General features: G+C 42.4%; 1 protein-coding gene across 7 annotated transcripts in view; it reads left to right on the top strand.

Annotated features, from left to right (window-relative positions):
* Positions 1-18,770, top strand: part of Egf (epidermal growth factor) — a 77,749-nt gene that overhangs the window by 27,972 nt on the left and 31,007 nt on the right. For 5 of the 7 annotated variants that reach the window (XR_001783650.2, XM_006500990.4, XM_011240011.3 and 2 more), the window contains exons 6-13: positions 2,111-2,236; positions 3,959-4,081; positions 6,998-7,120; positions 8,169-8,294; positions 9,291-9,427; positions 10,573-10,721; positions 14,293-14,397; positions 15,875-16,098. Coding sequence is in view for 6 of the 7 variants with exons in the window: in XM_006500990.4 (XP_006501053.1) it covers positions 2,111-2,236; positions 3,959-4,081; positions 6,998-7,120; positions 8,169-8,294; positions 9,291-9,427; positions 10,573-10,721; positions 14,293-14,397; positions 15,875-16,098 (1,113 nt within the window). In the remaining variant the exon portion in view is untranslated. Of the gene's footprint in view, positions 1-2,110; positions 2,237-2,264; positions 2,298-3,958; positions 4,082-6,997; positions 7,121-8,168; positions 8,295-9,290; positions 9,428-10,572; positions 10,722-14,292; positions 14,398-15,874; positions 16,099-18,770 lie in introns of those variants that run through there. The other 2 variants (NM_001329594.1, NM_001310737.1) reach the window with 1 other exon arrangement.

Here is an 18,770-nt window from a genome sequence, read left to right as displayed (position 1 = left end):
TCCTCCTCACAATCCTCCTCCTTCTCCCCCTCTCTCTTTCCTTTTGACAAGGACTTGTACCCCAGACTGGTTTTAAACTTACTACATAGCTGAAGATGAACTGCAACTATTCTCCTTCTGCCTCTGCCTTCTGGGTACAGATTATAAGCGTATACTGCTGTGTGCTGTGCCCAGTGTTGTGCTGTGCTGGGGATTAAGCCCAGGGCTTTCTGCAAGTTAGGCAAGAACGCCACCAGCGATCTACACCCTCAGCCCCCTAATTTTGCTTGTATCCTAATTTTTGAAAGCTTAAGTGAAGCACAGAAATATGAATAATATGTGTGTATAACTGACATAAAACCACAGAGAATAAACAAAATTTTAGAATTAATCTCCAAAATAGCACCCACTGCAACTCAACATATCCAATAAGTGTTGTTGAAATTGTATTGCTTGTTGGCAAGATTGTGCATTTAATTATTTGAAAGAATAAATTAGAAATATTTAAGAATATAAGACAGATTAGTTAAAAGTAGTTACCTGCAACTGACATGTGGTACACTAGGCTAGAGTTTCTAAAAGTATATTTTGAATACTGTGGCATCAGAATCCCTCTAGATTCTGTAATAGGTAGACACCTGGGGTTCCCTTTTCTATGTGTCTTTGAATAAAGATGTATGAATGCACAGGAGGTCACTGGCTTAGGCTGAGTGCAAACCTGCCCTAGATCCTGGACAGACCCAACTGTAAATGATGTTCCACGTGACCGATTGTTTATCTAACCTGAGCAATCAGGAGAGAGACCAGAGATAGCCAAGTCCCCCACAGTTCAATTTCCCCAGCAGTCGCGCTGTTTTAACTCCGACAAGGGGAGTCCCTGATGCCACCCAAGCTGTTCTTCACATTGCCATTTCCCCCTTCCACTAAGGCCAGTTGTTGGGCCTCCCGCAGCACAGTACCTCTGGAGGCTTAGATTCACTGCTGCTCGATTTATGGATTGATAATAAAAGACGAAGAAGTCATTTAGCTAAATTCATTCAAATTTGATCTTTTGACAATGCCGAATTTTTTTTTTTTTTTGAAAGATAGGGTCTCGCTAGACACACTCTTATCTTTGCTTCCGACTCCAGCGTGCTGGGGTTAAAGGTCCATGTCTCCACACCCACCCCCAATCTTCAGTCTTTACCTTCATCTCTTCCCAGGTCTCTAGCATTCTGGAAAAAAAAATTCACTCACCCATAGGCTTACTTCTGTACTTCTAAAGCACTTTACAGAAGTTCTGAAGCTCTTTACAAAGGGTCTACGATTAAAATTGGTCAAATGTTGGAGGGAGCAAGATGGACAAAGTTCTTGTTAACCTTTTGAAAAGGTTGCATGATACCGTTGTTCATTCTTGACATTTGGGTCTGAAAAGTCAAATTACCATACAAGCCACGATTCATCACAGTGAATTTAACCTAAGCCTCAGTTTATGGGTAATAAGCACACGTAACAGTAGTACTCAGTTAAACGTGACTTAACCCAACTCTGGCTAATTTGCCCCAAGCATCCGGTTCAGTGAGTATACTTTACACTTCCCCTGGGATATGTCATGACACATTGGATGCCAGCAGCAGTAAAATGCAATATTCAGAAGTGAGGCATATGCCAATAGTATGAAGTATGAAACCTGCTTCTTTAAATAATGACCATAAAACCAGTCAAGTATCAGACCTGAGGTGTATTTCAGTCAAGAAAAACACATTGTTAGGTTTGAGGTTTTTAAACTCTTAAAGATATAGTATGCATAGTTTTAATATATAAATGTAAAGCAAAATGAAGGCTCTGATAAGCTATGCTCATTTTGCAAACTAAATACCATCTCCAGCTAATTAGGATGCCCTGCCCTGCCCCTGAGCGACAGCAGGAGCCTTACGATTAGGCAAATAAGAGGCTTGACCACTATTGGGTGGGAGGGAGGGAGATCCTGATTGGAGCAGAGCGAGGCTGTAGCGGCACCGCTGTGACGTCACTGCGAGGTTAGCCCCACCCCCAGCTCCGCTGTAATCAGTGAGTTCTCTCATGGCCCTCTGTCAAAAAAAAAACAAACCGCATTTCCATTTGCTCTGAAGTAAACACTCTTCTGTTTTAGACCCCGAACTTCTCAAACAGAGGGGAAGACCATGCCGCTTCGGTCTCTGTGAGCGAGACCCCAAGTCCCACTCGAGCGCATGCGCTGAGGGCTACACGTTAAGCCGAGACCGGAAGTACTGCGAAGGTAATGTGCGCATGCGCCAGAAGCTGTCCTTTTGACAAGTGGCAGGAGGTCCGCTAGAGAAGTGCGTGTGTCTGTCTGTGGCCTGTATTGTGGGGGCTGGGGGGTGTCCAGGGCCTCCAAGAAGAACAGACTTCAATCTTCTCCCTCCTTTGCTCGCTCCCTCCCTCCCTTCCTTCTTTCCCCAGAAGAGAACTTTTTCTTCTGTTTTAATTTCTATTATACTCTCGAGTTTTGTTTTTGTTTTGTAGACTTTTGTTGCTAGATGCAAACCATTAGGCAGTTGCTGAGGGGCTGATAACAGGCCAAGATTTTCTTTAGTTTTTTTAAAAGATTTATTATTTTTTTTATATTGTTTGTACGAGAGCCTGCATGCATGTTTGTGCATCACGTGCATGCCTGGTGCCCGTGGAGCCTAGAAGAGAGCATGGAATCCCCTGGACTTGTAATTAAGAATGTGAGCCACACAATGTGGATACTCACACAGTGTGGGTACTAGGAACCGAACTCAGGTCCTCTGTAAGAGCAGCAATTGCTTTTTAACCTCTGAGCCATCTCTTCAACTGAGCCATTGGTTTCTGGGTTTCTGAGTGGGCAGTCAACACCTCTCTCTCTCTCCCTTCCTCCCTCCTTCCCTTCTCCCTCTTTCCCCCTCCCCCTCCCTCTCTTCCCCTTCTCTCTTTTATTTTGACTGTGCAAAATATCAGGATGAGCAATTTCTTTTCTTAAATTTTCACCAGATTTGAGAGTATTCCATACTTATCTAACCACACATGAGATCTAGAGAGAACCCCAGGAAACGGAATCCAGCTTATCTAGACCTCCTCCTGTTTGGAAATTCCTGGTCCACTGTAATCAGCTCTGGAGCCCTGGAGAAGTAACTTGCTTTTTAGAAGGCGCAGTGGTATACACATTCAACAGTCCCTTGCTTATGCCCAGTCAGCTGATGCTGAGGAAGCAGAGGACTGAAGCCTGACATGTCAGTCAGAGCAGAGTTGTTGAGAAGTGTCCCTCCTGAGGAGGGGAAAGACCAAAAGCAAAACAGGAAATATCCTAAAGTGGCTAAAATATTCTAACCCCAGCTTCAATGGTAGGACTGCAGTTCAAGGGCAGCCTGGGCTTCCTAGTGAGTTCAAGCCAGCTGTGGAGGCATAGGGAGACCCTTTCTCCAACAGAGAAGGGGGAGAGAGACAGGTAGCTCAGTGACAGATGATAGAGTGCTTGCTTAACACACATAAGACCCTCAGATCAATTCTCAGAGTCACAAAAAGGAGTTCCTAGCTTTCTAGAGGATTTCATCTTAACTTTTTTTTTTTAAGATTTATTTTATGTATGTGTCAGGCACACCAGAAGAGGGCATCAGATCCCATTAGAGATGGTTGTGAGCCACCATGTGGTTTCTGGGAATTGAACTCAGGCCTTTGGAGGAACAGTTAGTGTTCTTAAACTGCTGAGCCATCTCTCCAGTCCCTGTCTTAACTTTTTAGCAAAGGATAAATCCTGTCTAAAACTGTGAGAAAGTGGTCTCTAGGTAACTCTGGGCTGATAGAAAGGACTCCTGTGAGCACTGAACTGATTTCTGTCGCCCTCTCTGAGGGTTGGAGAGAGAACCCTCCCATGGCGATCTGCAGTGGAAGCAAGCATGAGATGCCCTACTGTGTGTCAGTTCGGGATCTCACAATTCATTTTCAAGGGTACTCATGGGTGGCTGTTGTCCTTGTGCAGATGTCAATGAATGTGCCACTCAGAATCACGGCTGTACTCTTGGGTGTGAAAACACCCCTGGATCCTATCACTGCACATGCCCCACAGGATTTGTTCTGCTTCCTGATGGGAAACAATGTCACGGTAAGCCGCAGCAAGTCAGTACTGCGTTCTTTTATTTTCACTAATGTCCCTAAAGTGGCTATGATCTGAGTGGGTGGTCTTCGGTTAGCAGTGTGCATCAAACTTAACTGGGGGTTATATTTCACTTTGCTTTATAATACAGCTAGTTGAAGCTGGACATTGTGGTATGAGTTGTCGTTCCAGCACTCTGAAGGTAGAGGTAGGAGAATCCCAAGGTCAAGACCAGCTTGGGCTACAGAGAAGAACTTTGTCTTAAAAACCAACAACCACATGTATAACTAGGTTCTATTACAAGCCTATTGAAAAAAAAGAAGAGAAAAACTTCAGGGCAAGGGAAATAAAATTATATAAACAATTAAACACATATATTTCTATTTTAATCTATATGAGCTAATATTTCACTGTGTATCTTTAAAAGGGAGGCATATAATAGCCAGTGGTGATATATTATTACACCTCAAAAGGAACTATCACCCCCTAGTGTAATATCTGTCAGTTTTTAGGTACAATCACAATGTTACTGTTATACCCCTAACATTGACAGTAATTCTTAAAAGCGTCAAATATCAATTTTTTCTATTATGCAACTCTATAAAAAAAAACTAACAAAAACCAAAGCCTTCAAGTGTACATAGCCTGTGCTGCAGAGGGTGTGACTAGTTTACATCATCTTTTAAAAAGTCCTGGGGGCTGGAGAGATGGCTCAGCGGTTAAGAGCACCTAACTGCTCTTCTGAAGGTCATGAGTTCAAATTCCATCAACCACATGATGGCTCACAATCATCCGTAATGAGATCTGATGCCCTTTTCTGGGGTGTCTGAAGACAGCTACAGTGAACTTACATATAATAAATAAATAAATGTAAAAAAAAGTCCTATACATAACGGATTTGTTTGAATAATGTGTTTTAACTTGATACTCCTGTCTCTCATAGACTCTTCTTATCCCTAAATAGTGTTAATTAAGTTAACTATTTTTATTTGCTCCAGAGCTGCTTGCTTTGTGGGTTTTGTCAATTACATTTTCTAAATGTCCCTTCAATGTTCTGTGAACTTGCAGTTATAACTATGGACTGGATTAGATTCGGCATTGATGTTTCTTGGCCAGAGTACATTATAAATGTATTTGTACTTCCACCAAGATATAGATATGCCCTGTTGTTCCTCTGTATTGTGAGATTAGCTAGTGTCCATTTGTCTGATACAGCACTCACCAGTGACATTTTAATATTTCCTAGATCTATTATTTCACCAATAGTTTTGAAGTAATACTCCGGTCCTTCCATTTCTTTCTAATTATTAATTAGAAAGCTTTTATGAAGGAAATTTTATCTCATTAACTGCCTGCTTTCCCAAGAGAGAATTCTTACAGTATAAGGCAAACCAAATATGAAACTTTGTATTTAAAGGATATAATTTGCTAGTGAATTAGTTGTTTCTAGTTTGGGGAGGCATCAATGTTAGAGTGTACTTTAAAAAGAGGGGGAAAAAAGAATATTGTGAATTCCTGTGGATCCCCCCACCACCAGTGCAAATTTAGGATTGTGTAGTCAGATATCCTTTAGTCTTGGTTTGTAATTCACTCTTAGCATGACTGATGAACAGACCCGTGTTTGAAATCATGCTACTATGTGTGATAGAGATACAGATGATAGAGACTAGGTGTGTCTGTATATCATCTGGGTTTATGAAACCAGACTCATCGAAATTGACGGATAATAAATAACGAACTGTATGGAAATTACTTATCATCATTGCACATATGAGACTTGCTTCTAACCCATTAGTGAATGCCCTAAAACACTGGGTACAAATGGGTTGAGTATAAGCCCCGTCGTATGCCAACGAGAACACATACAGTTTTATTTCATTCTCAAGGCTTCTGGAACTTTTATGATAGATGTTCTAAATTTGTGTTCAAACTTGCTGGGGTTAATTTTTATGCAAGGTATAGAGTAGTGTTTAAGTTTGCTTAAGTCACTATGCAGTGACTTCTGTACTGCTGCTGGACTTTCATATGCACACCCATTAAAAAAAACCACCTTCTCTAGCACAAGCTCGGGTGCACTTGAAGGGTTCGTTTTCATTAGGTTTGTTTTGACACAGTCTCTTTAGGGCGGTGCATGTTGGCCCTGATCTTGAGGTTCTCCTGCCTCATCTTTCTGTGGCTGGGGTTACAGGCATGTGACATCATTCCCAGTTGGAGCCTTTCCTAATCTGAATTTTCCATCCGTCCCTGATGTTATCTTTTCCTGGTTCCATTTCCCAGTGTTCTGAAGTTGCACGAAAGCACACAGACACGGTGCACGTCTATGCATTTATCATAAACTTTGGTATTAAGAGCCTTTCATTTCTCTTCCAACATTTAACCATGCACAAAATACCTTCATGGTTTCCAATATTTGTAATCTCCAGAATCACTTGGTAAAATTCTAAGTAACGGGCTGGAGAGATGGCTCAGCGGTTAAGAGCACCGACTGCTCTTCCGAAGGTCCTGAGTTCAAATCCCAGCAACCACATGGTGACTCACAACCATCCGTAACAAGATCTGATGCCCTCTTCTGGTGTGTCTGAAAATAGCTACAGTGTACTTAGATATAATAATAAATAAATCTTTAAAAAATTCTAAGTAAAATATTTTGGAAGTATGGTGTCTAACAACTTTCAAAATCTTATTCAAAATAGGAGAAACTCATAGGAGATTAGAAATAGTTTCCCCAAATCCTAGCTTTTTACCTTTTTATTTAGATTGATACATTGTTCCTTGTTTTGGTATTTCTCAATACTGTGGTATCTCATAAATGTTAGGGTGTTTTTTTTTTTTTAATTCAACTTTCTCCTTTCAGAGTAGCAACTGATTGTAACAAATTTTCACAACCCAATTTAACACTAATCTTACTTTGTTCTTCTTAATTAGAACTTGTTTCCTGCCCAGGCAACGTATCAAAGTGCAGTCATGGCTGTGTCCTGACATCAGATGGTCCCCGGTGCATCTGTCCTGCAGGTTCAGTGCTTGGGAGAGATGGGAAGACTTGCACTGGTGAGTTTATTGGCTCTCTGTTGCCCTAACAATATGAATCTTCTAAGAGACACTAAAAATATTACTCTATTGCCAAAGCAGGCTAGGTCTTCCAGTGATCACGTACTGAAAGACATCTATGTAACAGATTAATAGGTAAATTTGGGACATTTTTGAGACAATAGAGTGGATTCTAGAATGTTCTGTGACATTGTTAGTCCTGGAGCATTTCCAGTTCCTAGCAGTGTGGTGTAAACCCCTCATGTGACCTTAGTGCTGCCAGAAGCACGCAGAGTGCTCAGCCTATCATTGGCAGCTGATACCTAACCTCATGCTTTTCTCTTCCTAGAGACGTAAGCACACAGAGGTCTGCATGGAACTCAAGATTAGCACAAGAGTTTTAAGTAGTTTTTAATTGTTTAAATAAAATCTGCAGCTGGGCGGTAGTGGCATACGCCTTTAATCCCAGCACTTGGGAGGCAGAGACAGGCGGATTTCTGAGTTCGAGGTCAGCCTGGTCTACAAAGTGAGTTCCAGGACAGCCAGGGCTACACAGAGAAACCCTGTCTCGAAAAAAACAAAAAAATAAAATAAAATCTGCAAAATATCAAGACACATATTTGGTGAAATTCAAATCTAGAATTGAAAATAAAGTGAGTTAAGATCATTGAAAAACAGAACAAACAAACAAAAAGGCCAAAGTCAAGAGGCCCAAAATGTATGAGGTAGAAAAATTGTATTACCCAAGCAGAAGAGTTAGGACAAACTAAAAGGTGGCTGTGTGTGTGTTCCTGAACTCAGTGGTGGAACACAAGGATGAGGACCAAGGGAATATGCAGGGTTAACAAGGAGCGTGAAGGGTTAACATCAAAATGCTGAGTTATGGGGAAGAGAATAGTGTGACTGACAGTTCCTCTAAACTCTGAAGATAAACTTGATGGCAGCAGTATCAATAATTAAGAAAATGGGTCTAAAGGATACATGGTTCCTCAGAGTACTTTCCTGGAGAAAAAAAAAAAAGTTCCATTTTGTGTGATATAACATCATTACCCGTGGCTGGTTTTTGTAGGTTGTTCATCGCCTGACAATGGTGGATGCAGCCAGATCTGTCTTCCTCTCAGGCCAGGATCCTGGGAATGTGATTGCTTTCCTGGGTATGACCTACAGTCAGACCGAAAGAGCTGTGCAGCTTCAGGTTAGTGCCATGGCTGTTGGAAAGTCTCTCCTTGAAAAAGAGATTACACAAAAATAGTATTACATTAGGAATAGGCAAAGTGAAATTGCTTCCAGATTCCTGGTGGAAAGTATGATTTGAAAAGAAGATGTTGGAAGTAGGAAATAAATCTTGTTCCTACAAATGATATAAGTAACTACAACATAAATAATGAAAACTAGTTCTTAGTTAAGGGGCTTCCAGACACTTATGATAGGGTCTGATAACTTTAATAGATAGGGAGACCATCATGGGGAATGGTCTTAAAGAGCATCATAGTTAATTGATGTTAAATAAGTATTTGTTGGCTGATTTGATTTTGATCTCTCTGGTAAGTGTAGTAATCCTAACACCTTGACAAGTTCTTTTTCCTTCAACTTTAATGTAAAGCTTTATGCTTCAATTGCTTCTTTCCATCTGCTGATATTGCATCTTTTCTGTCTTTCACGACCCTTAGAAATCTTATATCTATGCCAAATTGATTTTGTCTGTTGAGGGTTGATCATGCTGATAATCTGAGATGCTGCAATTCTGATTCTGTGACGCTTGCCTAAGTCTAACTTCAATACTTTTAACTCCATAAATCTTGGCTAATAAGACATAATGAGCCTAAAGAATGATTATGGGGCCTTATAATTCAAATATGATCCCCTTTAGGAAGAGCACCCAGCCATGGAAAATGAATTGATGAATTAATTCATCCTATGTGAGTGAAGGAGGTTTACAGCCAAAAGATCAGAGTGATTTGTCTGTGCTTTGGGTTAATGTCACCCTTTCTATAAGTAAGGGCCCAGAGATGAAATCTTGCAAGAGGGGAAGGTCTTTCCACCTGTCTTTGCCTATGTAACTCTGGTGGGAGGTTGAGCAGACTAGTATTGCAGGAGGTAAAGAAGATTGTGCAGTGAAAAAGCAAGAGTCACAAATACTGTGGGTTTAAAGCATTTTGCATTCAACCTTATTTGAAATTTTTGTTAACAGGACCACAGCCACTTTTACTGTTTGCAAATTCCCAGGACATCCGACACATGCATTTTGATGGAACAGACTACAAAGTTCTGCTCAGCCGGCAGATGGGAATGGTTTTTGCCTTGGATTATGACCCTGTGGAAAGCAAGGTACACTTTTTTTTTTAATGCATGAATAGGTTATGAAAGTGGAGGATTTTAGCTTCACTGATGACCTGGCCTCCTTAAAAATGCTCTCCCACACTCACAGTGTTAGACCCAGAACAAGTTAACTATATGCACTCGAGGAATGTTAAGAACACCTGTACACTTGTTAGCCTTGTTCCTTGTTAGCCTCCTTCTTGGGGAGATTGCGCGCATCATTCTCCTTTCATTTGCCTCTCTGGGGGAGCAGAAGGGAAACCAGCATCATGCTTGCCCATCAGGAGGGCTTGGATTGTTTGCTAGTATGAGAAGAGGGAGGATTGGGCTTGGGGCATGGTTGGGTGGGGGTGGGGACAGAGGCAGAGACAGAGACAGAGAGGCAGAGTCTTAAGGTTTCTCTTGCTGTGAAGACACACCATGACAATAGCAACTCTTTTTTTTTTCTTTTTTCTTTTATGTAAGTACACTGTAGTTGTCTTCAGACACTCCAGAAGAGGGAGTCAGATCTCATTACGGATGGTTGTGAGATGGTTGTGAGTCACCATGTGGTTGCTGGGATTTGAACTCCAGACCTTCGGAAGAGCAGTCGGGTGCTCTTACCTACTGAGCCATCTCATCAGCCCTACAATAGCAACTCTTATAAAGAAAAACATGTCACTAGGGCTGGCTTACAGTTCAGAGGTTTATTCCATTGTCATTATGGCAGAAAGCATGGCATACATGCAGGTAGACAGGGTACTGCAGAGGTAGCTGAGATATATCCAGATCAACAGGGAGAGATGGTGGGCCTGGCATCTGAAACCTCCAAGCCCACCCCCCAGTGACACACTTCCTCCAATAAAACCACACCTACTTCAGCCAGGCCACACCGACTCTAACAAGGCCACACCTCCTAATAGTGCCATTCCTTGTATCTAAGTGTTCAATTCTATGAGCTTATGGGGACCATGCTTATTGAAACCACCACACAGAGATTAAATTGCTCAAGGTTACACATTTTCAGGAGTAGCAGAGTTGCGGCTTATTGTAGCTATGTATGTCTATCTCTGATAATAATTACATTGCATGACCTGAAGAGCTGTTAATCCTTCATGCATATTCTACACTAATATTTAGAATACAAACCAGAAATGCCTAGTTCTCTCTTGCAGATATATTTTGCACAGACAGCCCTGAAGTGGATAGAGAGGGCTAATATGGATGGGTCCCAGCGAGAAAGACTGATCACAGAAGGAGTAGATACGCTTGAAGGTCTTGCCCTGGACTGGATTGGCCGGAGAATCTACTGGACAGACAGTGGGTATGTTTCTTGCTATAAATTTCTGTTACAGGAAACAGGGGTGAGGGAACAGGTGATCCTACTGGCTTTATCCTCTACTATGAACATAGAGAAGTACGGCTGGCCACTTGGTGAGGACAAGAGGTGACTCCACGGGTGTCCGTACTCCTCACTCTCCCCAACCAACAAGCAGGCCGCTCCTTTCACAGGGCAGGGTCCATAGTGATTTCCAGGACCAAGAAAATGACAAGTGCTTTGCAGTTCAGACCACTGTCAACAGTGCAGCCTCAAACCTGTCTGATCACCATCAGGAATCATTTGCTTGCATAAGGCTCTCTCCTAGGTATCTTCCAGAATACACAATAGGGAAGGCGATGGGATCTGTCTTTGTGGTCAGCTCTCAGGTTAGCTGAGAAGAAAAGACAGATTTCCCCATTTAACAAATGAGTACAGGTGTGTGGTGTAAACAGGGGTAAGGGAAGTGTCAGGCCATGTGTGAACACTCACCAAAGGGACAGAAAGGTACAGGTGGGCAGAGGGACCAGTGGGCCCCACCCCTTCATCTCACAGCCCAGAGAGGCTGAGGTTGTCCTGGGTCATTTACAAGCTTGTGAGTGGCAAGTCTTGCACAAAAATCCTTGCCCTGGCTCCTGCTGAACAGGGGTGAGAGAAAGATTGGAAGACTCCCCGGGGATGGGAAGACATTTTTAGAGGCTGGGTAGGGTGGGCTTCTTCCCTTTGTGGGTGACAAGACAGGCAAAATTGGGGCAATTCTGTCCTCTCAGCCCCTTCAATTCTGGTGGCCTGTGGCCTCTGTGAGCCTGAGAACGAACAGGGCTGGACAGGAGGAGGAAGGAAGGAGGACAAGGAAAGGGGCTCCCTCCCTCCTGCATGATGCTGAAGAAAGCCCACTTCCCTGCTGCTGGCAGAGAAACACGAACCAGACTCCCTCACAAGACGACGTGAGAGATGCCATGTGCTCTGTGTCTTCCAAGTCACTGAAAAGCATCGAGTAAATGATGACCAAGCTGAGCATCTGGGACTTATGCAGCCACATAAAAGGAGAAGAAAATAAACTAGGGTTTCACATCTGGGAGAGCGGTAGTGTCAACTCAGAAAGTGGAGTCCCAGGGACCAGGCACATGGGCGTGTGCACAGCTATTCTGTGTACAGAAAGTCTCTGGTTATAGAAAAGAACCAGGTTCTTCACAGTGAGCCAGAGGTGTGAAATGGTGTGCAGTCACCCATGAGATGCGCTCTCCGTGGCCAGCCTGAGCATGGCTTTCTACTCAGTTGCTTAGTTAGCCTTCACCTTCATTCTTTTACTGTGTACATCTGTCTATTAACTAATTGCAGCGTGCCAGATACTGCGCTAAGAGTGTCCCATCCACGATACTATTAAGTCCTAAATAGGTATGCTTTCATATCTCTGAAGATCAAGAGAATTTATAATCACTGCTAAAATAGTTTTTCCAGGATTAACCAGGGAACTCAAGGTTAGCCATTTCCAGAGGCAGTACTCCCTGACTCATCGCAGATATGAGCTTGGGGTGCTACTTGGGGTAGAAATGCCCTTAGCATGTGAAGGCTTGAATTCAAGCCCTAGGACCTCACAAACCTTCATAGAGGGGTGCCGCCGGGAGACAGTACGGGTGAGCATCACTCAGCGTCAGAATGGGTGAGACCCAGAGTCACAGAACAGATTCAAATCAACTCCTGCCAAAACGACTATAACTGTCATAATGACAGCCTTCTCCGTGTTGAACTGACTTAAAAGGACGTTCTCCCTGTCAGCTGTGGGTAATAACAGAGCTAGTACGTGGTTGTTTTCCAAGTGTAAACGTTTATCAGGGTTACAGATGTCAACAGCTCTCGGCTCCTCGGGGCAGTTCTCTTCCCACTTCCACACAGTCAGGAGGCACCTCTAATTTTACCAGCGTGTGATTAGTGCCTACTGCCCAGGCACTGCCTTCAGATGGGCACAGCTGGAGCCTGCAGAACCAGGCCTCACAGCCCCCAGCCCATAGACTTCAGCAATAACAAACCCCTCTCAAGCCCTCTCCGCCCGGAAAGACAGCTGCTTAAGCAGAACCTTTAATTTGTCTGGAAATGAGAGGCTTGTAGCTTTAAAACCTTGATATTAGCTAGAAATTTGATTTAAATAACCAAGACTTTAATCCTAGGTATTAGATTATGTGGCATCTCTAAGTCAGTGAAAACCAAAGAGGGATGGCTGCGTTGGTTGAGAAAAAAGGCATTCATGTGAGCAGGACACATTGATGATTCTATGGGATTATTAATTAACATTAAGATATCCTGACTTCTAAAGCTAGTTGAGCCATAAAGGTAAAGATACCTGTGTGCTTATATCTTTACACATATGTCTTCCATGGAGAGCTACAACAGACATAAACTGCCCCTTATATCTTTATACTTATGTCTTCTATGGAGAGCTATAACAAACACCAACTGTCCCTTATATCTTTATACTTATGTCTTCCATGGAGAGCTACCACAGACACAAACTTTCCCTTATATCTTTATACTTATGTCTTCCATGGAGAGCTACCACAGACACAAACTTTCCCTTATATCTTTACACTTACGTCTTCCATGGAGAGCTACAACAGACATAAACTGCCCCTGGGTCTTTGCTTTCCTATCGCCAGCCCTGGCGTCTCTGCTTTGCCTTTGGCCTGACCTGAACTGCACCATGGGGAGCTCGATTCTCTCCCATTGCCTAACTCCTGCTCCGAGCAGCTGAAACTTATTAGTGCTGTAACAGTGAGATCAGAGAGGGTGGTTTTATTGCCACTGGTTACACAGTTCAGAAGGAGACAAATATGGCTACAAAGGAACTGGAACCATGGGAAATGAAGTGAGGGATAAGGGCTGACCACAGCCCTGCATCTGCCCTGAAGCCAGGTGGGAGAAAATTGAAACCCATGTAAATCTCCCCCTGCTAGCCTTGTGCTGGCTTGTGCCTTCTTCCCATGCTCTGTGACCTGGCCTCCTATGACTGTTCTGACCTCCTAGTCTCTGGCTTCCATAATTTCCATCAGGAAATGGAAGGTTGTGAAGAGAAAGAGACTAAATAAACATTTGCCTCCTAGCCTTGTCTCTGCCAGGCTGCTGACAATCCCCCTTTATCCTGTCCTGTGCCCGGGATCAAAAGGGGGTGCTAGTTAACTGGTGTTTCATTTGTTTGGCTGGTTGGTTTTGGTTTTTCAAGATATGGTTTCTCTGTGTCTCCCTGACTGTCCTGGAACTCACTCTGTAGACCAGGCTGGCCTCGAACTCAGAGATCTGCCTGCCTCTGCCTCCCAAGTGCTGGGATTAAAGGTGAGTGCCACCATTGGCTAGCTGTAGTTTTTATGTAGAGAACTTGCTGGTACTAACGTGATGTGTGTGTGTGTGTGTGTGTGTGTGTGTGAGAGAGAGAGAGAGAGAGAGAGAGAGAGAGAGAGACAGACAGACAGACAGAGACAGACAGACAGAGGGAAAGAGAATGTGCATATGTCGGCATGAGAAAAGGAAACTTTTTATTTGAAAATGATGAGTTAACACCTCCCTACTTATATTTACCTTCTAGGAAGTCTGTTGTTGGAGGGAGCGATCTGAGCGGGAAGCATCATCGAATAATCATCCAGGAGAGAATCTCGAGGCCGCGAGGAATAGCTGTGCATCCAAGGGCCAGGTAGATGCTTATGAAAAGAGGGTTCCGTTTATCTGAGCTTACGCAGTTGTTCATGTCTGCCATGCTCATGACCAGAGTTTGTGCTAAGACTTCAGGTGGGCAGTGCAGTCAGAAGGCAAGCAAATCTGTGAATTTGGTTCAGATCTTCAGAACCAGCATGTCTAACAACTTACATCCCTTCCTCGTCTCTTGGTTCCCATTAACGAACTATGCTTAATCCCATGAATCGACTTTTTATAATGTTGTCGGGACTAGAAAGATGGCTCAGTGGTTAAGGGCACTGACTGCTCTTCCAGAGGACCTAGGTTTGGTTTGTTCCCAGCTAGCCCACTTAACAGCTCACAACCATCTGTAACTCCAGTTCCAGGAGATCCAGTAACCTCTCTTGCCTTCACAGGTACTAGGCATAAAATGTTATGCATAGATATACAGGCGAGCAAAACACTCTACATAGAAATTTAAAAATCCTTTATTTACAGAAAAGATTTAAAAATCTACATTGTTTCTTGAGTGGAAAATGAAATTAGGAGTGTTGACTTATCAACACTATTTAGAAAAATCTTAGGATGGCTTCAAATGATAGGTTGTTTTTAGAATCAGGTAAGCAGAAATAAAAGTTGTGAAAGATTAATAGATTCTATGTTACAAACTATGAATTAACATTTCACGTTTTGGTTTGAGAGTAGAGAATTAAGGAGAATAGAGAGTTTCTTCAGAGTTGTTCAAAAGCAAAGAGAAAAAGAAATAACTTTCTTTGTTGTTTTATTGTCACACCAATACAACGTGATTGTGAAGTAGTTAATTGCAATTCCTATTGATTAGATTGGGTTCCAATGGGTTAGAGCTGGCTCTTAGCGTCCGGCCAGAACCTTGAAGGTTTTATTTTTGGTGGAAATGTTATAGTAGTCTCTGGATGATATGTTAGTAGTAACTGATAATTGATTTGGACTTGATCAAATGGCTAAAACAAGGTGAACCTATCTTTACACAAGCCAACAAAATAATCAACCAGATTGATATTTTTTTAAAATGTGAAGTTAAAATTATCTTAGCAGGCACAGAACCTTGCATAACTCTAGGAAACAGGTAAACACACTACTCCTTTTAGATTGTAACTTCATATGTGCATGATATAAAAACAAGCTACCAAATTGTATGCATTTTGCTGCTAATTTACTACTGTTCATTCAAGTACAAATTCGATGAAGTAATATTCTACAAATTCGAAAATCAATTCCTTCCCCATCTGATGGCTGCCACCAGTTTTCCTTTTTGTTCTAGATGCTTTGAATAGACCAGATGACTCAGGGGTTTCTTTGTTCTTGTTTTTAATTGTTTAACGTGAGTTGCTGCATTTTCTCCTTACATATTTCTTGGTGTACCACTCTTTAAAGTGATTTCTATTGGATTTCTATGTCTTGAAAGAATATAAGAATTTTTTCATGCAAATTTGACATGTGAGTTTTCTTGACTGAAGGAGACTGTTCTGGACGGACGTAGGGATGTCTCCACGGATTGAAAGCGCTTCCCTTCAAGGTTCCGACCGGGTGCTGATAGCCAGCTCCAATCTACTGGAACCCAGTGGAATCACGATTGACTACTTAACAGACACTTTGTACTGGTGTGACACCAAGAGGTCTGTGATTGAAATGGCCAATCTGGATGGCTCCAAACGCCGAAGACTTATCCAGAACGACGTAGGTGAGGCTTCAGGCTGCATGACTTTTTTCATCTCTAGTTTAGTCGTACTATTATTTCTTAAATCGTGTGCACATATGTATGTGTTTGGGAATATATGCATATGGGTACATGTAGCCACAATGCCCAGAGATTGTGTCAGGTCCTCTGGCGCTGGAGTTTCAGGCCATTGTAAGCTGGTGGATGGGGGTGTTGGAAGCCAAACATGGGTTCTCTGCAAGAGCAGTTCTTGCTCATGACAGCTGGGCCATCTCTCTAGCCTCTGACTTCCTTGACCGAGTGCTGACAAATATTAAATCCTGAATGTGCTTACACATGTCCACATTTAACCAGACTACAGAGACAGAATTCTCCAAGAATTATAAAACAGAAAGATTACCCAAGCCCAAGCACTGGAATATTGAATAAAATGTAGTATTGTATAATCTCTTTTCCTCCAGATTTCCCCAAATGAAAGTGAAAACTCCTTATTTTTGTCCAAATGTATTTAAGAATAAAAAACTTATTTCTTCTGGGGTTTTTCTTTTCTTTTCTTTTTTTCTTTTTTCTTCTTTTTTGTTTGTTTGTTTGTTTATTTTTTGTCTGCCATTCCGTAACAGTGATAATATCACTTTTAGGCACTGATGAATGTCAGTTAATAACATGGAAAAGATTAATCAAGGAAGTTTTCTCCCCTGTTGCTTTTTAAGACTCTTCAAGGGAGATCATGAATTTTTATAAGTATCTTGAAAACACTGAGCCAGGCGCTGGAGAGATGGTTTAGTGGTTAAGAGCACTCACTAGTCTTTGGGAGGACCTGAGTTCAGCTCCCAGCAGCCATTTGGGGGTAGCTCACGACCATCTATAACTTCAGCTCGAGTTCTGACACTATCCTCTAGCCTCGACACACACTCACACAGAGATCTACACAGAACACACACACACACACACACACACACACACACACAAAGGAGAAGCACAAAGGCAGTGGGAGTCTACAAGGACCCTTTTGACCTTTTGAACTCAGCCATGTGATAGGAAGAACTGCCAGGATAAAGTGACAGAACCTAATTTTGAATTTACTCAGGAACCAGTAGATGTTCTTGAGCAAGAGATATCTGGGACAAGGCCGCCTGTCGAGGTAAGCATTGAGATCAGCACAGAGGTCAGACTGAAGTCTAGAGAGAAGGAAACCAGCGTTTAGCTCAGTGCTAGTCTACGCATTAGGTCATGGAGACCCAAACTACTTTGTTATTAAATGGAGAAATAGGAAGTTAGGGTATTAAAACTTACTATGAATAAAACTCAGAGAGGGTCTGATAGCAAGTTGATGGAAGGAAGACTGAGAAACTGGGAGTGTTGGGACGAAGGGCTTTAGGGATATAGACACTGGTTGGGAAGATCAAAAATCAGTCTCATTAGCAAGGAACTAATAAAATAGATCTTGCTAATTCTCTTTAGTTTAGAGACAATAACTTTCTAGATAATATAACATGAAATAGAGCAAGCAGTATACTTAAATTGTATATATTTCTAAGATTCTTTAAAACAACCTTATTCTCCATAAACAGTGATAAGCTTGCATACATAGTTGGACCATATCTATCCATGTGCTTGGCAGAAATGCATTGGTTTCTGAGGTAGCTATATGAACATTCCTAACCAGAGGGAACCGTCGCATTCTGGATCCAAAAGCACTGTGTGTAATTTTCTGTTTTATTTATTTTGGGACAGAGTCTCATGCATTCCAGGCTGAGTTTGAACTTTCTGTATAGTGGAGGATTACCTTGAATTTCTGATCCTCCTGCCTTTGCCTCCAGAATGCTGAGATGATAGGGCCTCTTTCTCAAACCCAATTTAGATGATGCTGGAGATTAAATGGGGTTTTGTGCATGATAGGAAGCCCCTCACCAGCTGAGGTAGACCCAGAGCCCTTTAGCGGAGACTTTTTAATTGCAAGTGCTACTACAATCAGAGTAGTGCAACTCTCCTGGAGAGCAGTAATACATAATGTGGTGTTTGGTTGTCTCCTATGCTAGAGTGCCATCCACCGCAATACATGTGGTGTGTTCTCAATTGACAGCTCCAGGGTTTTTTTTTTTTTTCTTCTTCTCTTATGGGTATGGCTGTTTTGTCTGCTACATGGATGCCTGGGGCCACGGAGAGCCAGAAGATGGTGTTGTGTCCCCTGGAACTAGAATGGTAGTTGTGAGACACTATGTTGGCTTTGGGACTCTAACCCAAGTCCTCTGTGAGAGCAGTCAGTGCTCTTAACCACTGAGCCACCTTCTGAGTGCCAACTGTTCAAGACTTAATGAAAAGATTGGATGAATTTATCTTTAATTAGAGTACAATTAGTTGTGGTTCGTTGCCTTAAGGAAGATGTGTCTAATGTTTCTGTTGAGCATCATGGCTAATTCTAGCACTTCAGATGGACAGACCTTGAGGACATTCTGCTAAGTGAATAAAAAGACAAACGCTGGACTTGCCACTTGCTCGTGGCAGTGCAGCGTGGCAGCCTCACGCACAGGGTGGAATAGTATTTCTCTGGGGCTGGAGGAAAGTTGGCAGAGAATTTCAGATTTTCAAAAGTGCAAAAGTTCTAGAGATTGGTTGCGCAGCAGTATGTGAGTGTACTCAGCCCCTCTGAACTGCACATAGAGACTAAGGCAGTAGATTGTGTGTTGTATGTTTTC

The sequence above is a fragment of the Mus musculus genome, chromosome 3, assembly GCF_000001635.26.
Source record: "Mus musculus strain C57BL/6J chromosome 3, GRCm38.p6 C57BL/6J".
In the NCBI taxonomy this organism is placed as follows: Eukaryota; Metazoa; Chordata; class Mammalia; order Rodentia; family Muridae; genus Mus; species Mus musculus.
Note: the sequence above shows the minus strand (reverse complement) of the source record. Positions and strands in the feature narration are given on the sequence as shown.